Source organism: Stegostoma tigrinum, chromosome 15 (genome assembly GCF_030684315.1).
Source record: "Stegostoma tigrinum isolate sSteTig4 chromosome 15, sSteTig4.hap1, whole genome shotgun sequence".
Taxonomy (NCBI): domain Eukaryota; kingdom Metazoa; phylum Chordata; class Chondrichthyes; order Orectolobiformes; family Stegostomatidae; genus Stegostoma; species Stegostoma tigrinum.
The window spans coordinates 44,315,682-44,335,578 of NC_081368.1; the positions used below are offsets into that span (position 1 = coordinate 44,315,682).

General features: G+C 39.6%; 1 protein-coding gene across 6 annotated transcripts in view; it reads right to left on the reverse strand.

Annotated features, from left to right (window-relative positions):
- Positions 1-19,897, reverse strand: part of ocrl (OCRL inositol polyphosphate-5-phosphatase) — a 101,995-nt gene that overhangs the window by 63,641 nt on the left and 18,457 nt on the right. For 3 of the 6 annotated variants that reach the window (XM_059651453.1, XM_059651450.1, XM_059651452.1), the window contains 4 exons: positions 16,373-16,455; positions 13,575-13,611; positions 7,195-7,302; positions 4,194-4,313 (listed from right to left, as the gene is read on the reverse strand). In XM_059651453.1, coding sequence (XP_059507436.1) covers positions 4,194-4,313; positions 7,195-7,302; positions 13,575-13,611; positions 16,373-16,426 — 319 coding nt within the window. In that variant the 5' untranslated portion in view covers positions 16,427-16,455. Of the gene's footprint in view, positions 1-4,193; positions 4,314-7,194; positions 7,303-13,574; positions 13,614-16,372; positions 16,456-19,897 lie in introns of all 6 variants that reach the window. The other 3 variants (XM_059651451.1, XM_059651449.1, XM_059651454.1) reach the window with 1 other exon arrangement.

Consider the following 19,897-nt stretch of genomic DNA (forward strand, 5'->3'; position numbering starts at 1 on the left):
GAATTGGATCCAAGAATGACTTACAGGCAGGTGGTCAAGTGCGCTGGTCGAAACTTGTTTTTATGACTGGAAGCTTGTATCTAGTGGCACACTGCAGGGCTTGGCACTGGGTTCCTTACTGTTTGTAACATATATTTATTACCTTGAGATAAACGTAGGAAGTATGATCAGTAAGTTCGCAGATGACACAAAAACTGGTGTGGTAAATAGCAAGAAGGAACGCCTTAAACTACAGATGGCACAGACAGGCTGGAAAGATGTGCAGAACAGTGACAGATGAAACTTAATCTTGATAAATGTAAAGTGATGCATCTTCAGAGGACTAACAAGACAAGGGAGTAAATAACGGATCATAGGTCTTTGGAAAGTAGTGAGAATCTAAGGGACCATGGTCTACATGCCCACAGATCCTTAATGAGGACAGTGAAAAGAGACAGGATGGTGAAGGCAACATGTAGGATTCTTGCCCTTATTAGTCATGGCACTGGACAAAAGAATATGGAGGTTATGAGGGAGCTGTACAACACTGACACCTGGATGGTGATTGCTTACTGGTAGAATTGGTGGACTGTTAATCTAGAAATCCGAGTGATGTTCTGGGGGCCTAGGTTCAAATCTTGGGGTGGCACAGTGGTTAGCATTGCTGCTTCACAGCACTAGGGACCTGGGTTCTATTCCACTCTCGGGTGACAGTCTGTGTGGAGTTTGCACGTTCTCCCAGCGTCAGCATGGGTTTCCTCCAGATGCTTCAGTTTTCTCCCACAGTCCAAAGATGTGCAGGCTAGGTGGATTGGCCATGCTAAATTGCCTGTAGTGTTCAAGGATGTGTAGGTTAGGTAGGTTTATAGGGGGATGGGTCTGGATGGGATGCTCTGAGAGTCGGTATGGGCTTGTTGGGCCAAAGGGGCCATTCGCACACTGTAGGGGTTCTATGACTCTACATTTTAGTGAGGTCTCAACTGTAGTGCAATTGCATAGGCTCATCACTTCAGCTTGAAAAGGAAAACTAGAGAAGGCTCAGGGGGGTCTAGTTCAAATGCATTAAATTGTAAGTGGCACAGATAGGGAGAAAATGTTCCCCTTAGTAAAGGGATCAAAAAGCATAGGGCATATCTTATACTAAAGGGCAGGAGGTTGAGGCGGGGGGGGAGATTTAAGAATTTTTCTTAACCTGAAGAGTGGTGGGACTCTCTGCTTGAAAAGTCAGAAACTGATTTTTACACTTGAGTAGCATTTAGATGATTGCGTGAAATAACAGTATACAAAGCTACAGGCCAAGTGCTGGGGGAAATGGGATTAGGGTAGGTAGATGCACGATGACTGGAGCAGACATGACGGACCATATGGTCTCTTTCCGAGCTGTAATCCCCCAGAATCCTATAATCCTAGAATCATTTCCAGGGTGACCCGAAATCTTGCAAAATATTCTATAAGCAGTTTTTTTTAAAAAAAATTGGGACTCATTAAGTGGCTGCACTGCTGTTTGTCACTTAAACAATGACCGATGAAAAAGTGGTCTTAATAGTTTCCCTGAATTTAAGCATGGATTACATGTTGAGATTTGCTTTTTCAAATAGCATAAACATCCCTATCTCTCTCCTCTGCTTTCTTTCTGCTTTTTTTTTGTGTACTGCCTCAAAATTTTTGAAGTTAGTACTGCCCTAAAGCAATCCGACTGAAGACATGGAATTCTTTCAATAGAGCAGGAATGTCATTTGAATATTTAATCATTCCTCACTGTACATCAAATGAATGTAATGCAATTGGTTGGAGAATACATTTAAAACATGTACATGTTAGTTGGTCTCTTTAGTCAACTTGATTATAATGTGGAACCCCCTCCATAGTTGTTGGTACACTGATGTATGGAAAAAAACGTCCAGCATCAATATCTAATGGAAGCACATAATCATCCCATAACACTTAACTGTTTATATTTCAGATTCAACACTAAAAGCATACATTTGGGTCATTTTCACAAACAGAATTGTGACACCTCGTTGCCACATTTCCTGCATTATGCCAACTTGGTGCCACATTTCCTACATTAATGACACCGGCTACAGTCAAAAAGTATTTCAAACTCTAAGTGCATTGGGATCATTTTCTTTTCATAAATTAACATAATTTGCAATACAATTTAGGCACTTTCTTTTGACTAGTTCCGATCCTTCAAATTTCACAAATATACTTTACTGCTCTGGCCACAAGCATGTTCTAAATATACACAGTATATTAAGCTTGAAAGGCTGCATATAACCAGCACATTCTAATTTGAATCTCTATAAAATTCACTTTAATTATAACACCTAAATCAAACACCTAGCCACATAATTTTATGCACTTCAGGATAACAATCAAAAAGGGCAACTATTCTGTAATTAGAAAGCAAATGCCTTTGACAGAATACAAACATGTTCAGTTTTGTTGATGTATGTAATACTACGTTCTACACACAACTGTCTCCAAATCTTGCTGGACACAAATATTTCATATTCTACTTGCTTGCATATTTTGTGTGTTACTTTTCAAATATCATGACACGCGTCTGCAGCAAGTTAGCAATGTGATGGACAATCTCAGTGTGGTTGATCTAATGCATTTTTTTCAGTGCAGAAGTTAAATCAGAAGCATACTTGATTAAAAACAACCAGCAAGTTCAAGTTAGCATCCGTTTCATTCAGAGGCAGGTTTGATGTAAGTTATGTAGTTTATATATACATTGTAATATCTTTAGAGCTTTTAGCTTGGACTACTGGCATGCAGATTCTGGTATAAGAGGGGCTTAACAAGCCAGTTGTTAGTATTTCTGGAGTCATAACTGTTTTTAAATACCAGGAGGGGGGAGAAAACAAAAAGTGATAAAAACAAAAGAGTTCCAGGTGAATTCCAAGATAATAAAATGTGAGGCTGGATGAACACAGCAGGCCAAGCAGCATCTCAGGAGCACAAAAGCTGACGTTTCGGGCCTAGACCCTTCCAGGTGATAGTGGGATCCGTTGGTATTGGGCAAGTTAAACAAGCCGAAGTAAATACTGAGCAGCACAAGCTTGTTTTCTGTTTAGAAAAACCAGGAACTGTCCTTTTACTTGTTTCAGGCTAAAAACCATAGCTTGGAAAGCTTTGTATTTCAGTTCACAGGGATCCTGGCTGAAGTTATGTGCGAGAAACAGTTTCACCTAGGACAACGAGTTCATTCACAGAAGTTAGACAATAACTTATGTCAACTTAAGGATTTTACATACATGGGAACACCACCACTATCCTGAGTTGAAAATATAATCGCTGTTCCTTCTATGTTGCTGGGCCAACTGTTTTATTGTTAAAACTAAATCTGCAGCAATGCATGCTTATGTTTCAATGAAAGACTACCTTGTTAAATAAAAAAAACTACCAAATCAGGTTTCAGTTAGGAATCAGATTTGTTTAGTAACAACATTAGTTGAGATCATAAATCAGACCAGAGCCAATCATCTCATTAGAATTGTAAGGATGTAGCAGTATGAATCCAAAAAAGACAAGAGAAATATATTCCAAGATAGTGTGACACACTGTACCTGTAACGTGAAAGATCAGTGAATGAATATGATAGATCGATATGGGCCAGGATGAGAAGCACTAGACAAGGTTTTAACTCACTCAAAATCCGAGAAATAAATTTGAGATTATTTAACCTAAGTTTAAGGTAAGATAATATCAAAGGTTTCCATAATGGTTCTTACTTTTTTTTTAAACAATTCTTTTCTCACCTACCATTGCCCTGATTTCTCATTCCTTTTGACCCTGTAATGTAGTCACATGAAAATATGGTTTCCCTTGCCTTCTGACAATTTGAGTTTATAATATAGTCTATTAGAGTATAAATCCACCACAATGGTGATACACTTCAAGAATGAAACACATGCATCTGTTGCACACATTCACTGTTGTTTTATTTTGAAAACTTGCACTTGAAAAAAAGTTGAAAAGCAATGCATACATGCTAGTTTCTCAGAAGCACTAAATTCTGTTGTGTTAATTCTTTTCTTTGCAGCACAACTACAGCAAATCATAGTCAATTGAAATCATAAAACTCTACAGAAATATTACAACTTTTTTTCGAGCAAAGGAATTCAGGCTCCAGACAGAAGCATATCCAACATCTGCCCTTTTATTCTTGAAAAATTTGCTGAGCAATAACTTAGACCAATTACCTGAGTTAACTGCTCCACTTGGCTTGCCATGCAATGGGTCTAACATTTGGGGCCAACTTGCTGATTCCATTCCAAATGGATCCTTTATTACTTTTTCAGCTCCAATGCTTTTGGTTAAAGCTTGTTGAATAGGAAAAGAACAGTTATGTAATTTCCACAATTAGAAACAGCATGACAAACTCCTGCTGGTATCCTGTGAAACAACTTAGCAAACCCCATTGTAGAATTTCTTGAAATGAGAACTACGTATTACTTGAAAATAAAATTCTTTGGCTTAATATACAAATCGTGAGCTATTTGATTATCCCATCTCGATCCATCTAACTGATGTTACAAAGATTACAGAGTTCTAGATATTTACAGTATGGCTTAAAGGATTCTTTTCTGCTGTAATCAATTTTTCAAAACTTGATTTTTGAGATCGAGATTCAGTCATGAGGAAAGGAAAGGAATTGTAACAGTTTTACAAATCTGAAAACTACCAATTCAGAATCAGAATGGTTGCAGCTCAGAGGGTCATCATCCTATCATCATCATACTGGCTCTTGGCAAGAACAAATAAGCTAGTACCACTTCCCTTCCCTGCCCTTCTCCTTAGCCCTGCTAACCACAACTCTTTTGAATACTTGTCCGATTTTATTTGAACTCCATGACTGGATTTTCCTCCACCATACACACAGGCAGCATATTCCAAATCCTAACCACTCGCTGTACAAAAGTCCTTCCTCATCCTGGCATTAGAGTGCTCTGGTTCTCGACACCTCTGCCAAAGTGAGCACTTTCTACCTACTCTAACCAGACCCCACTTTGGTTTTAAACACTTCGATTAAATCCCCTCTCAGTCTTCTCTAAGGAGAGTACATCCAGCTTCTTCAATCCAGTCATATGGCTGAAGTACTTCTACCCTGGAATCATTGTTGTAAATACTTCCTGCACCCCCTCTAAAATCTTCACATTTTTCCTAAAGCATTTGCCTAGAAAGAGAACTATAAACAATATTCCTACAGAGGCCAAGCCAATATTAGATATGTTTTTGTGATCTGTGTCTATATTTATAAAATCAAAGTTCCTGTACCCATTGATAGCTACTTTCTCAATCTGCCCTGCCATCGTTAAATTTGTGCATATACTTCCAAGTCTCTTCATTCCTGTCCGCCTTTTAGAATTTTACCTGTTCTCTAGTCTTTCTCAGCTTTCATATCAAAATGAGTCACTCCACATTTCTCTACATTAACTTTCATCTGCCATATGTCTACAGATTCAAACAACTCTTTCTCTGTCCTTTGATGTCCATCGCTAACCTCACTATTCACAATACTACCATGTTTTGTGTCATCTGCAAATTTTGAAATTTTGCTTTGGAGACTCAAATTTAGGTTATTAATTTACAAAAAGAAAAGCACTAATCCTAAGTATGGATTCTGAGGAACTCCATCAAATACGTTCCACTCGACTGAAAAATAACTATTCACTACTATCCAGTTTCTTATCACTTAGCCAACTTTTACCCATGCTGCCATCTTTCCCTTTATTCTGTGGGCTTGAATGAACTTCACTGGTAAGCCTAGCATGTATCACTTTATCAACAGCCTTTCAGAAGTCTAGGTACACCACATCAACCACATTACCCTCATCAAATCATTCTGCTGCTGCATCAACAAAAAAAATTCAACTGACTTGAGCAAACAATTTGTCTTTAACAAATTTGCACTGTCCTTCCTTAATTAATTCATATTTGTTAGGTGACTGGCACCTTTGTCTTGAATTATTATTTTTGAAAGCTTTCCCATTACAATGGTTAAATTAACTGGCCTGAAGTTGCAGGGTTGATTCTTGCATTTTTTTGAATAAAGGTATAAAACTTATTGTTCTCCAGTTTTCTGGCACCATGATGCATCAAAGGACTGAAAAAATCATGACAAGAGTCAAAATGATTTCCTTGCTGCTGGCCCACAATATCTTCAAATATTTCCCATCTGAGTTTTCAGTGATTTATCAACTTGGAATATACCCAAGCCCCTGTCATAATTTCTCTATCAATTTAAGCCCAGTGTCTCAGCTAAGTACATTTTACCATGACACTGACATTATCTTGTGATGTAATTATTGTGTGTCTCGGGCTGCAGTCATTCCTAAATCAAGTGTTTCAGCTCACAAATGCGTACTCTTAGGTGTTTTCTCACTTCATTAGTCTAGACTCGAAACTACTATGCTTTCAGTACGGGATCTGCTCCACTGAAGGCTCAGATTTCCTCCATCAGCATTGGTACTCAGTTGTATCTAGTGGTTCCAATCAAAGTTTGCCTTTTGGGCATCTCCAACCAAAAAAAAATCTCCCACTGAGATGGCAAGAACTGCAGATATTGGAGTCGGAGATGGCGGGGTGTGGAGCTGGAGGGGCATGGCAGGCCCGGCTGCATCAGAGGAACAGGAATGCTGATGCTTTGGGTCAGGACCCTTCTTCTGGGTCCCAAAAGAAATGTCAACTTTTCTGTTCTTCAAAGTCGGGTCCCCAGAACATTAGCTGGGTTTCTGGATTAATAGTCTAGCAGCAATACAACTAGGCCTACTCCTATAACCTGTGGTTTGTTTATTTACCCTTTTAATTCCAAATTAAATGCTAATATGGACTCCACACATTTTTAATATGGATGATAGTCTAAGATAGGGGTGGAGGTTAGATAGGCCTTAAGTTCAGGGTAAAAGATAGCACAACATCATGGGCAGATGAACTGTACAGCACAGTACAGGCCCTATGTTCTATATACAAAGATATCATTGTTTTTTCTGTATCTTCCAAACACTTGACAAAAACCATTTGTAAATATCACAATAGTGCTCAAATGATTGTGAAGTTGAATCCATGGCAATTTTTTGAATAAACTCTTCAACCAAAATCGTTTACAAGTTGTTCATTGAATGGAGAAAACAAGTCAAGTGTTATGTTTGTCCCAAAGAAGTCAATTTCTCTCCAACTTTACATGTCAAGCATCTGGTCTACCTTGTTGGACCTTTTTCACTTCAGTGAGGAAACTCAAACAGCATTCATCATCTGGCAGCTCAAAGAGGTAGTTTGTTCGGTCCCCTTGTATACGGATCCTACATAAACCTGAAAAAGACAAACAATCAATCAATCACAGGAACTGCTTTCACTGACTGTTAGTCATTTAGTAAGGAGTACACTATGAAAGGTCAGTAAGGAGAGTAACTGAGAAACTGAGTTCAAAAGGTAACAAAACCGTACTTTGACTGTAGTGGCAGTAAAACAGGAGTAGAGCTTTTGGGCACAACGTAGTGGTTACTTTAATCCTGCCTGATGCAACTCAAAAAAATGTAGTTGAATTCACTCTGCCCAATAGTGAGGTCAAAAGGATGCATTTATCAGGGCACCCGACATCTAACACCTTCCAAATCCTTAGAAAATAAGAAACAGGACGGGTAGGACATTTTTCTCTTCAAGCCTGCTCTACCATTCTTTAACATCGTGGTTTATCTGTCCCAGGTCTGAACTCTTCTTTCGTGCTGGCTCCTTTTAGCACTCAACTTATAGATGTTTCAAAGATCTACCTACCTTCTCTAAGTACTCGATGATCTAGCTTCTGGGGTAGAGAATTCCAGACTTTAATTGCCCTCAGAGAGAAGAAATTCCTATGCATCGCAGTTTTAAATGATTGTCCCCTTATTTTGTCACTGTGCTCCCTAGTTCAAGATCCACCCACTAATGGAAGCAATTTCAATCCCTGGCAAACCCTTTCAAAGTCATGTATGTTTCGATGAGATCACTTCATTCTTCTGAACACTAATTAATATAGGCCTAACCTGTTTAGCCATTTTTGATGAGTCAACCCCTCCATCCCAGGAATAAGCCAAATGAATCTCTTTTGAACTGCCTCCAAGGCCAGGGCATTCTATGTAAAATATGGGGATCAAAACTGCACACAGTACTCCAGGTCTGGCCTCATCAATACATTATACAGTGGCAAGATGACTTTATTTTTGAACCCCACCCCAACCCCCAGCAATAAAACCCAAAATTCCATTTACCTTTTTAATACTTGCCGCAATCTGCACGAGCATCTTGTATTTCATGCATAAGAACAATCATTTTCTTCTGCATTACACTTTTTTTGTAGTCTCACCATGTTAAGTACATTACACTCTGCCTTCTCATCCAAGTCATTAATATAGATGTTAAATTATTAAGGTTCTAGGACTGATTGTTCTAGCAGTCTACTGCTTATATCTTTCCAACCTGAAAAAGACCCATTAATTCTTACTCCATCATATGTGTGTTAACCAATCACCAATCAATGACGACACAGTAACCATAATGTAAGGTCAGATTTTATGTAATTCCCTTTTATCTGCTCCTTATTCAATGCCATCTAGAAATCAAAGTATATTATATCTACTGATTTATCTTTATCAACTCTGGTCACTATATTCTCAAAGAACTTTAACAAATTTGTCAAACATGATTTTCTTTTCACAAAACTATGTTTCTGATTGTGTTAAGATTTTATATATGCCCTGGTATTTCTTCTTTATTAAATGGGTTGAAAGCTTTTCTCCCCCCAACAACAGATATTTCACTACTAAGCAGCTATCTCCGTTCAAGCGCCTGGATGCAGACCATCAGTTCCTTCTATGATTATCTCCTTCAGTCCATTCATTGTCAAATACTTTGTTCCTCACGACAGACTGTTTCAAGACCTCCAATTAGCATAAGAACCAAAAGAACTGAGGATGTTGTAAATCAGGAACAAAAACAAAGTCGCTGGAAAAGCTCAGCAGGTCCGGCAGCGTCTGTGCAGGAAAAGATAGAGTTAACATTTCAGGTCCAGTGACCCTTCCTCAGAACTGATGATGGCAGGAAAAACGTCAGTGTATATGCAGAAAATAGGGAGATGCGTGGGATTGGGATTTATCCTGTCGTTTACTCCCTAAGAGACAGGAAGACCGTTGGACAGACAAAAGAGTTGCTCATGATGAGGCTCGGAGGGTGACTAGTTGTTAATGGGGACTGTTCGTGACTAACAGTCCCTAAACACTCTTTGGGCTCTATCCTGTCGTTTACTCCCTACCCCACTCACCTCCCTATTTTCTGCATATAAACTGGTGTTTTCCCAGCCACCATCAGTTCTGAGGAACGGTCACCGGACCCAAAACGTAACTGTTTTCTCCTCCACAGATGCTGCCAGACCTGCTGAGCTTTTCCAGCAATTTTGTTTTTGCTCCAATTAGCACATTGTTTGTCTGACATATTTTGGATGTTTACAGTCTCTTCTACCATGAAGGATGATGCAAAATATTGGTTTATACTATGTCATTTCCCCACTTTCAATTCTCTGTCACATACTCACATGACCTTTCACTCACTTATCCTCTTGTTTATATGCCTGATTATAATGCTGTTTGCTTTTACATTTCTTTCTAATTTATTTTAATCATCGATTTTCCGTTTTTATTATCTTTTCAAGCATCTGTCACTTGTTTGTAAAACGCTCCAATCTTTTGGCCTACCACTAGCTTTCACTGTCTGCCATCTTTTGATTGGACACTCTCCTTCACTGCCTTTGTTAACCACAGGTGGTTCATTTTTCTCACTGAGCCTTTCTTTTTGACTGGAGTACATTCTACTGAGTGTTATGAAATATTGCTTAAACATCAGAAACTAATCAGCTACAGAGCTTCCCTTTAGTCTACTTCCTAGGCCTCTTTGTTTTCATGCCTCTGTAACTGCTCTTATTAGAGGATAGTCATTTGAAACCCAAACAACGTTCCCTCAAGCTGATTTTGAAATTGTACCATGCTCTGATTACTACCCCTAGAAGGTCCTTAACTATGAGATCTCTTATTAATTCTATTTCATTGCACATTGCTAAATATAAAATAGCCTGTTCCCGAGTAGGTTACTGCTCTAAGAAACAATCCCTGATGCACTCGACAAATTCAACTTCCTTGTTAGCTTTGCCCATATGATTTGTGCAGTCAACACGCAGATTAAGATCACCCATAATAGCACCAACATTTTTCTCTTACACCTCCATTAATTCTTGATTTATTCTTTGTCCTACAAAGGGGTAAATTGTTGGAGGACTATGGACCACATCCATCATGATTTCTTTCATTTTCTGTTACTTGCTTCAACCAAACTGAATTCACATTACAATCTACTGCTCACCACCACAGTGATACCTTCCTTTGTTAATAATGCTACCACTCCACCTTTTCTGTTTTACCTTTTCTTCTTTCTATCTATAGAAAAACAGATATTTATCTATTGAATAAGTACCTCTGAATATTGAGATCCCAGTCCTAGTCAACCTGCAACCATGTCTCTGTAATAGCTATGAAGTCATATTCATTTATTTCTAATTGCACCATCAATACATTCATCTCGCTACAAATGCTGTATACGGTCAGATAAACAGCCTCAAGCTTTGACTTTATATCGTTACTACTTATTCTAGTTCCATATTCTGTTGTAATCATCTGCAGATATTTTGTCCCTTCTGGTCAGATTAACGTTCATCTCATCACTCCACAGTATCCTTGCTTTTTCTTAAATAAAACTTTGCTTCAATTGAACTCTCTGCTCCACTGATTATTTTAAAGCTGTATTTACAGTCCTAGTTCTGAAATTATCCAGAAAACTGGATCAACTTAGTCCAAGTGAAGCCAGCCTGGATGAGCCTGTTGTCGCTTTTCCTAGTACTGGTTCCAGTGCCTCTTGAATTGAAACACATTTCTGTCAGGCAATTGTTTGAGCCATGTATTTACCTCACTCATATTAATTATTCTACATCACTTTGCATGTGGCTTTGATAGTATTCCTGGAGTTTATATCCTTAGTGGTTTTGCTTTATAATTTTGTCTCCAGCTGCTCGTAATCCCGCAACAGAACTTCTTCGTTAGCTCTACCTGTGTATTTGGTAACTGGGTGGACCACAAGAATTGGATCCTTCCCCTCTCACTGCCGGTTTCTCTTCAGTCCAAAAGTGATGCCCTGAACCTTGGCACCAGGTAGGCAACATAGTCTTCTGGGCTCTTTCTTTGCTGCAAAAACAAAGCAGCATCTATTCCCTTAACTGTACTATTATCTATTAAAACAACATTTTTCTTTTCAGCCGTGACTTAAATGGGCTCAGTACCTCAGTGCTGTGGTCAGCTTGGCCATCCTCCCTGCAGTATGTGTACCACACCATGTGAAAGAACCTTGCACCTACTGGACAAGGGCACCAGCTAAGGCAGTTCCAAAGCTAAATTAGGGATTCCAATACATGTCACACTCAGTTACACACTCTCCTGATCCTAACTATATGTCAAATTAATCCAAGGAGCGTGACTGTCTCCTGAAACACAGTATTCAGTTACATTTTCCCCTCACAATCTCGATGAGGTGCGGCAATGTCCACAGCTTGGACTCCAGCTCATCAATTCTGAGCTGAATTTCCTCGAGCAGTCACCACTTGATGTTTTGTTCACTGTGCTCGCAACTACATTAATTCAATCGCACATAATAGTGGCAACTCGTGGCCTGCCCCTCTCTTTCCATTGTATTTAAACTATTTAATATCCAAATTAATTAAAAGTTAATTTCCCAAGCATACTCTTCATGTGTAAAAAGTCTGCTGACTTAACCCAATTGACCAATCAAAAGAGATACAGAAGAAATAATCACATCACCAATCACCCGTTTTTATAAGACATCGCAACACAGCCGCAATAGCCAGAAACAGGTTCAGGGGGCTCTCCACTTCCAGTTTCTAATATCTTCTCCAGCCCCACCTCCACTGTTGACTTTCGCAGGGGTTCTCAAGATGCTCAATTGGAATTATTTTTCCATGTGCAGTCACTTTTTTGTGGACAAATGGACCTCCCACTTTGCAGGCAGTAATAAGGCAAATGATCAGTAAATCTTTTCCTTTGCAAGGTTAATGACAGAAAGATGTTATCTGGGGTGGGGGGAGTGGGAGAATTTCCTACAATTTGTCTTATGAATTAGCTGAACAGATAGGTGAGATCTTGGTTTAAAAGACTCATCGGAACAATAGCACTTGCAACAACGCAGCACTGGACTGTCATCTTAGATTATATGCACAGTTTCTTGTAACTTTCAGAGTCCAGTCTGAAAGTAAACCAAGCTGATACTAGCAATATCTCATCCAGCTTGGCAGCAAATTGCTCTTACAGATAGGAAGACTGTCAAAACTCCCCAAAAGTGGATAAACAGATACAACTGCATCAACTAAATCAGATAGATGACGACTGATTAATGGAGAGAATTCCATTATTTGGGTGAAAGCACTGCCCTTCATTAACAACACCCAGATGAATAAATATCATTGGGTACCATCACCACTTATAGTGAGAGAAGTACAGTAGATGGTGTATTAGTCCTTAAAAAATGTAAAATATAAAGGAGCTAAGTTAATCTTCAGGACACCTGCTTGCTTGGAGGACAACTTGTTTTTTTAAATTGCTGCCTAGAGGGATAGAAAGGACTCACAAGAACATCCTTCAGCTGATCTAAAAGGAAATTATGAAGACTGAGATAAATTCACCTGTGTACTTGAGAAGCATCACATCAGAAGCTGAAATCTAAATAATGCTATGTTTGTTGTTCCCAATGGAGCAAAGAAAACTTGAAAAGACGGGCTTAGCTGAAGTAGAAGCTGATCAGAGTACTAACAAGCAATTTTGTCCTAAACTAAAGGTCAACTCCTTCTCCAAAAATTAAGGAGGAACAATCAACTCAGGAGTTTCAAGAATGATAGAAGGCTGGTAGGCTTGTCCTGACCAGGATATTTCAGCCGTGGGTTTATTTCACTTTGTTTTCACTATTAACTCAAGGCTGCTAAGTTTGACTTGGGAAAGGATTTAGTATTTAACGTGTGAGCTGGAGACACATTGGTGTCCGTGTGTGGCATATAACAGATCACCTTCCTTGCATTAATTCTCATGTTTAAAATCAATAATTCATTATACCTTAAAGTCCAAGAATAGGAGAGAATATTCTATGTGATTGATTAGATTAAAACAAACGGGTTGCTAAAGACGCAAAACAAAATAATCAAGCTACTCCACATACTGCTGTCCTTACTAGTTCTCACTCCAAGAGGGGCAGGAAATCACATGTAGTTTCTTTTCAGGGGATGGGGAGTCGGGGTTTAACTGACCTGATTATAGATAGACTGAAAAACAAAATGGTATTTGCCAGAATCGTAACTGAATTGAGCAAACTAGTATATACTGGGATTAACAATTATATTTTAAGAGCATATTTATGAGAAAAAATATGAATGGCTATTGCAGACAAACAGGACTTCACTGCTCCACCTTTACGTTAAAGCCATACAAAATAGCGTAAGTACTCACGTGTAAAAGGGTCATCAATTAAAAGAGCTTCCTCAGCCTCTGAAAGCAAGCAAACAATTCTTACATGATACTGAAGTATCTGACAGTTTATTGAGTAAGACATGGCTGAAAGTTCACTCACCATTCAAATATGTAACATTAAAATCTTAAAGGTGGTGTGTAAGGAGGGATTTCCAGACAGTGGGACCAAAGCCACTCCAGCTTTCACTACCTGGGCATGGAATAGTGAGCAGTGATGCATTAAATGTCAGAGTTATAGGATTGAAATTTGGAAAAGGAAGAAAGATTGGAGAAAGTGGCAAGATTAGTATGTGAGGGAACCACTTGGAGAAACTGTAGAGTTTAAAATGAGGCCTGGTTTAATTAGAAATCAATACAAGTTAATAACCAAAATTGGCAAGAGGTGGATTAGTTAAGAGAGAGAGAGACGAATTTTCAAACAATGCTGAAGACGATTGTGTACATTGGTGTGCAAGGCAAGATGGGATGGGGATTTCCATTCAGAAGACATTAGTTAACTCAGGCACAATTTAAGAGAAACTGAGGTTAAGGAGGCCAATAATAACAAAAAGATGAGGCATCTGCAATACTGGTGAAAGTCAGTGGCGCTGAAAGTGGACAGCATTAGATTTGAGCTCTGGGATGAAGAGGATGCCATGGCTTTACATGCTTAAACAGATGCAAAAATTTTGTTTTGAATTCCAGGTTTTCAGTTGAAGCAAACTTTGCCATAACTATAACATGTCTTAAATACACTCAACGACTTGGCCTCCGCAGTCCTCAAAGGCAATGAGTTCCACAGATTAACCACTCTCTGGTTGAAGAAACTCTTCCTCATCTCAGTTCTAAAGGGTTATCTCCTCACTCTGAGGCTGTGCCCTCGGATCAGAGTCTCTCCTACTAATGGAGACATTTTGTCCACATCCACTCTATCTAGACCTTTCAGTGTTAGAATTAGAATCCTCACAGTGTGGAAACAGACCATTCGGCCCAACAAGTCCACAATGATCCATCCCGCCCGACTCCATCCCTGTAATCACCCACAGCCAACACACATCCCTGAACACGATGGGTAATTTAGCATGGCCAATCCACGTAACTTGCACATCTTTGCACTGTGGGAGGAAACAGAAGAACCCAGTAGAAACCCACACAGACACAAGGAGAATATGTAAACTCCACACACAGTCGCTCGAGGGTGGAATCGAATCCGGGTCCCTGACACAGAGACACTGCTAACCACTGAGCCCCCATGCCTCCCTATTCTGTAAGTTTCCCTCATCCTTTTAAATTCCAATGAGTATAAACCTAGAGTCTTCAAGCGCTCCTCAAATGACGAGCCCTTCACCCCCCAAATCATTCTTGTAAACCTCCTCTGGACCAACAGGTCCTTCCTTAGTCAGGGGGCCCAACACTGGACCCCCTCCAATGTCAGCATTCCTTTGACACTGGGCTCAAAACGACTCTCAATATTTCAAATGTAGTCTAATCAGTGCCTCATACAGCCTCAGCAATACATCCCTGCTCGCGCTTTCCAGTGCTTTTGAAATGAAAACTAATGTATCATTTGCATTTCTAACTGCCAACTGAACCTGCATGTTAATCTTTATCCGAACTAGGACTCCCAAGTCTCTATGCGCTTCAGATTTCTGAAGCCTTTCCTAGTTTAGATAATAGCCTACACCTCTATTCTTCCTACCAAAGTGCACAGCATCACACTCTCCCACATTATATTCCTTCTGCCATTTCTTTGCCCACTCTTCTAGCCTAAGTCATTCAGCAGCCTCCATGCTTCCTCAAAACTATCTTTGCATCATCTGCAAACTGAGAAACAAGGGTGTTTAGTTCCTTTATCCATATCATAAAAGTATAAAATGAATAGTTTTAGTCTCTACAAAACTCCACTGTAGAACTCCAGTAGTCACCAGCTGTCATCTTGAAAAAGGTCCCTTTACTCTTACACTCTGCCTTCTACCAGTCAGCCAATCCTGTCTGCATGCCAATACCTTGCCCCTACCCTTTCTAAACCCTATGATTAGGCAAGATAATGTAAAGATTCCTTCAAACCGTGCATAATTCTGCAGTATACACAAAGGCAAACTTCACTTGGACTACTGCCTGAATCAGACCATTGATGTTCAAAATGCCATTAAGCCTGAGAGTTTTATCTCTGTATTTCCTTATGATCAGCATTGGTTAACTATAGCTGAAACCATACAAGAACTGCAGATCCAAAAACAGATTTATATCATTATGGGCTCAGTGGTTAGCACTGCAGCTTCACAGCACCAGGGGCCCGGGTTTGATTCCAGCCTTGGGCGACTGTCTGTGTGGAGTTTGCACATTCTCCTCGTGTCTGCGTGGGTTTCCCCCAGGTGCTCCGGTTTCCTCCCACAGTCCAAAGATGTGCAGGCTAGGTGGATTGGCCATGCTAAATTGACCGTCGTGTTCAGGGGTTACGTGGGTTATGGGGGATGGGTCTGGGTGGGAGGTGTGGACTGGTTGGGCCGAAGGGCCTGTTTTCACATTGTAGGGAATCTAATTATACATCATTATACATCAAGCACATTACACTGCAGCACACCACGTTCTAATACTAACAATGAATCATTAATCTATTTAATTAACTCATATTCAAATTGTTTATATAGGAAAACAATTGTATTACTGGATAAGAAAGTAGTTATAGAAAGGAGACTAAGATTAGAGTTATTAAAATACACAGCCATTTCCCATTATAAGTATTAATGTCTGGCATTATCCGAGTATCAAAGTTTTGGAGCTGCTGCTCCTTGTACCTTGTATAATCTGAAACTGGTTATTAATGGGGATCGCTGCAATAGTTCCAACATTAGCTTCCGAAGTTGCAGAGATGAACAATCTGCAATAAGAAAACAAACTGACATTATCAAATTTACTGCTGAGTAATTACAACAAGTTTGCAAAAGTTTCACAATGTTGAAGTGCAGAACAGGAAACTGTTGTAAATTTCAGCAAAGGATGAAGGGTGCAGGCTACGTGGGTCAGCCATAGGAAGCGTAGGGTTACAGGGATAGGGTGGGTTTGGGCGGGATGCTCTTCAGAGATTCGGTATGGACTCGATGGGTCAAATGCCCCAGTACCACACTGTAGGGATTCTACGATAGAGAAACTCGGCAGGTCCAGCAGCATATGTGGAGAGTCAAAGACAGCTAATGTTTCAGGCCTGTAACATTTCCTTCATTTAATGAAACATAACTCTGGGCAGAATGTAAAATTCTTCCAAGGTTGTCCGGAAAGGATAGTTAGAGGATGAGAATATTATAATGAGACAGGAATCACAAGGAGAACTTGCTGCCTTTCCAACTAAGTCAGGGCCAAGGACGGTGTTCCTGCCTGAAGAACAATCGAGGCTTTTAAGTATCTCTTAAAACACATCTCACCCCATCATTGCTGAATTTGAGCAGCACTAGGGGAAAGTTTGTTTCAAGGTGGGGAGGGAGGTAGTGCTGGCAGTTAAATTCTGAAAAGCGTCTAGAGACCACCATAACAAGTTTCCTCACATCTTCCCACTTTTTTAAACTCACACACCTTGTTGCGGCCTCCTTTCTTGACCCCAGTGACCCCAGGACCTCACTGATGATCACAGCTGCCTTTATTTGAAAGCTCCCAACTCTGATGTATATAGCAACTCTCAAAGGCTAGACCTGCCCAGAAGACGCCATGGACCCAGTTGCCAACCAGATAAGTGTTTGGCTGCATTAAAATCAGATCTGGGCGATCCCAGAGTGGTTGTGATAGAGTTGCTGCCAGCTTTCCAGTCAATGGATAGGCCCAGCTCTGAAGCCGGAACTAGATCAGTGTATAGCTAGAATTAAAGGAATAACAATGAAAGGATGGAAAAGTACGAAGCAGTTAAACAAGGACAAGGGCAAAAGGAGACTATTGATGACTGAAAGGATTTTGGGATATAGCACACAGCAGGGAGCAGCATAAGTAAAGGGTGCTGGGGAGGGATAAAGTTAAAGAACATGTGCTGTAACCTAAAGATAACAAATGCTACCTGCATACAACAAACATGTACATGTGCATGAGTGGCGATTGGTCAACAACATGCCTATGCCTTTTTAGTTTTTTTTTCTATTTATTTGTGGGGTGTGCGCATCGCTGGCTGGCCAGCATTTCTTGCCCATCCCTAGTTGCCCTTAAGAAGGTGGTGGTGAACTGCCTTCTTTGAGCTGGGGCAGTCCTCCTGCTGTGTGTATTAGGGATAGAATTCTCTAATTCAATGAGAGGGAATTCCAACTTTAATTTGGCAAATGAATAAATATGCAACACAATGAGCTCAAGTTGACTGAAATGTATATAAGTAATTGCAATGTTTGTTTCGTCAGAAATGCCTTCTGGTACTGCAGTTCAGTCTGTCTCCCCCACTGGTATAACAATGGCTGCCTTAAATACTGATGAGAACTTCACGCATGGTTGCTGTGAGACAAACTGTTCATTTCCAACATTTTCTGTTATTACCTCTGATTTTCAAAAATCATAATAGATTACTTTTGTCGGGTTACTTCCATACAATATAAAAGGAAGATGACCCTCCCCCTCCCACCTGACCCTGGGCTTTTTTGGTGGAAGCGAAGTATGAAACCGTGGCACAGCTACACTGAGCCATAGTTTTAAACAAAATATGCAAGTAGTGCAACCTCTTGAAATGTGGTATATACTTTAGCTTCCACTAGTGAGCCATGTATTTGCTACTGTACAATTAGTTTTGCCCTTGATCAGTGGATTCAAGATTAAGCTGTTTAAGCTGTCATTCATTTGTTGTTAGCTGCAGGAGAGAGCAGCTTATTACTCTATACTGACATTGTACTTCACATGCCAAGTACTCAACATCCAAAGCAGATTAATTTTTCACAACTGAAGGGTGGAGCTCAATCTCAAGGAGGACAGAGGAAATACTTTAAGGATTATCTGGAGATTCCCGAAGTCACAAAGCAGGTGGAAACTGACCACATTTTTAAAAACTCAGTAGTGAAGCAATGACAATAATAGGAATGACAGTGTAGACAGGCTTGAAATATCAAGTCACCTTCATCAGGGCAATTTCTCCCCACCGTGCCAAAAGACATGCAGATCCAGGATTGGCAAAGTGAGTCGCATTAAGAGGCACAAATCATGAAACTTGGCATATTCAAAGTGAAACAATTAATTCCACACAGAGTAATCTGAGATGCTCACAATGAATGAGCAGGAGCTCCAGAAATACATTCATTGATTCATTGAATATAAGCATCTTTTAACTCCATCGATTACATGTAAAACTTGAAATTATTTATCTCCGAGGCCTTCAACAATTTGCCATTAGATAACCTATTCCATAGTCAACTACCATGAGTGGCTAAATATCATTACCAGCAGTTCAATTTCTGAATGTCCAGACATTATATGCTTTTGAATAACCATATAGTTTTAAATGAGTGTTCACTCCCTATATTCTGTTATCTCCAAAACAACTGGAATAATAGAATCAGCTGTATGGTATTTTATATAATGGGCTTCAAAATTACTAACTTTACAATCAAAAAGCTTAAAAAATGAAATTGGTTTCACTACTATTAAGGAATTCAAATGAACTTTAGTAATGGACTGGCCATTGACAGGTTCTCTGACCATGGACAGGTGGCTTTGTAAGTTTATATCAATGCAAATGGTCTCGAAGTTTTGTTCCATCCTTTGGCATTGCCAATAATGGATATCTTATTTCTTCCAGAAAGAATATGTTGGCTTTCGGTTTCAGGTATTATTCAAAAGAAAGTACCTCCAATAATGCAATTCTCATTAAAAAATAAAGAGCCAGTCTAGGTTATGCAATCAGGTCTCTAGTTGATGGCTTAAAATACAAGGTTAAAGTGCTACCGCTGACTCCAATATAGCATCAATTATTTATAGATAATTAGAAAAACGGACAATTTCAGAAGCAGTGGAATAAAGATGCATGCAGCATTACTGAACAGGCTGACGACGACAAAGTGAAACAATTAATTCCACACAGAGTAATAAAGGTATTTCTGACGAAACAAACATTGCAAGTACTTATATACATTTCAGTCAACTTGAGCTCATTGTGTTGCATATGGAACATGTATGTGGAAGCGAAGTATGAAACCGTGGCACAGCTACACTGAACCATAGTTTTAAACAAAATATGCAAGTAGTGCAACCTCTTGAAATGTGGTATATACTTTAGCTTCCACTAGTGAGCCATGTACTTGTTACTGTACAATTAGTTTTGCCCTTGATCAGTGAATTCAAGATTAAGCTGTCATTCATTTGTTGTT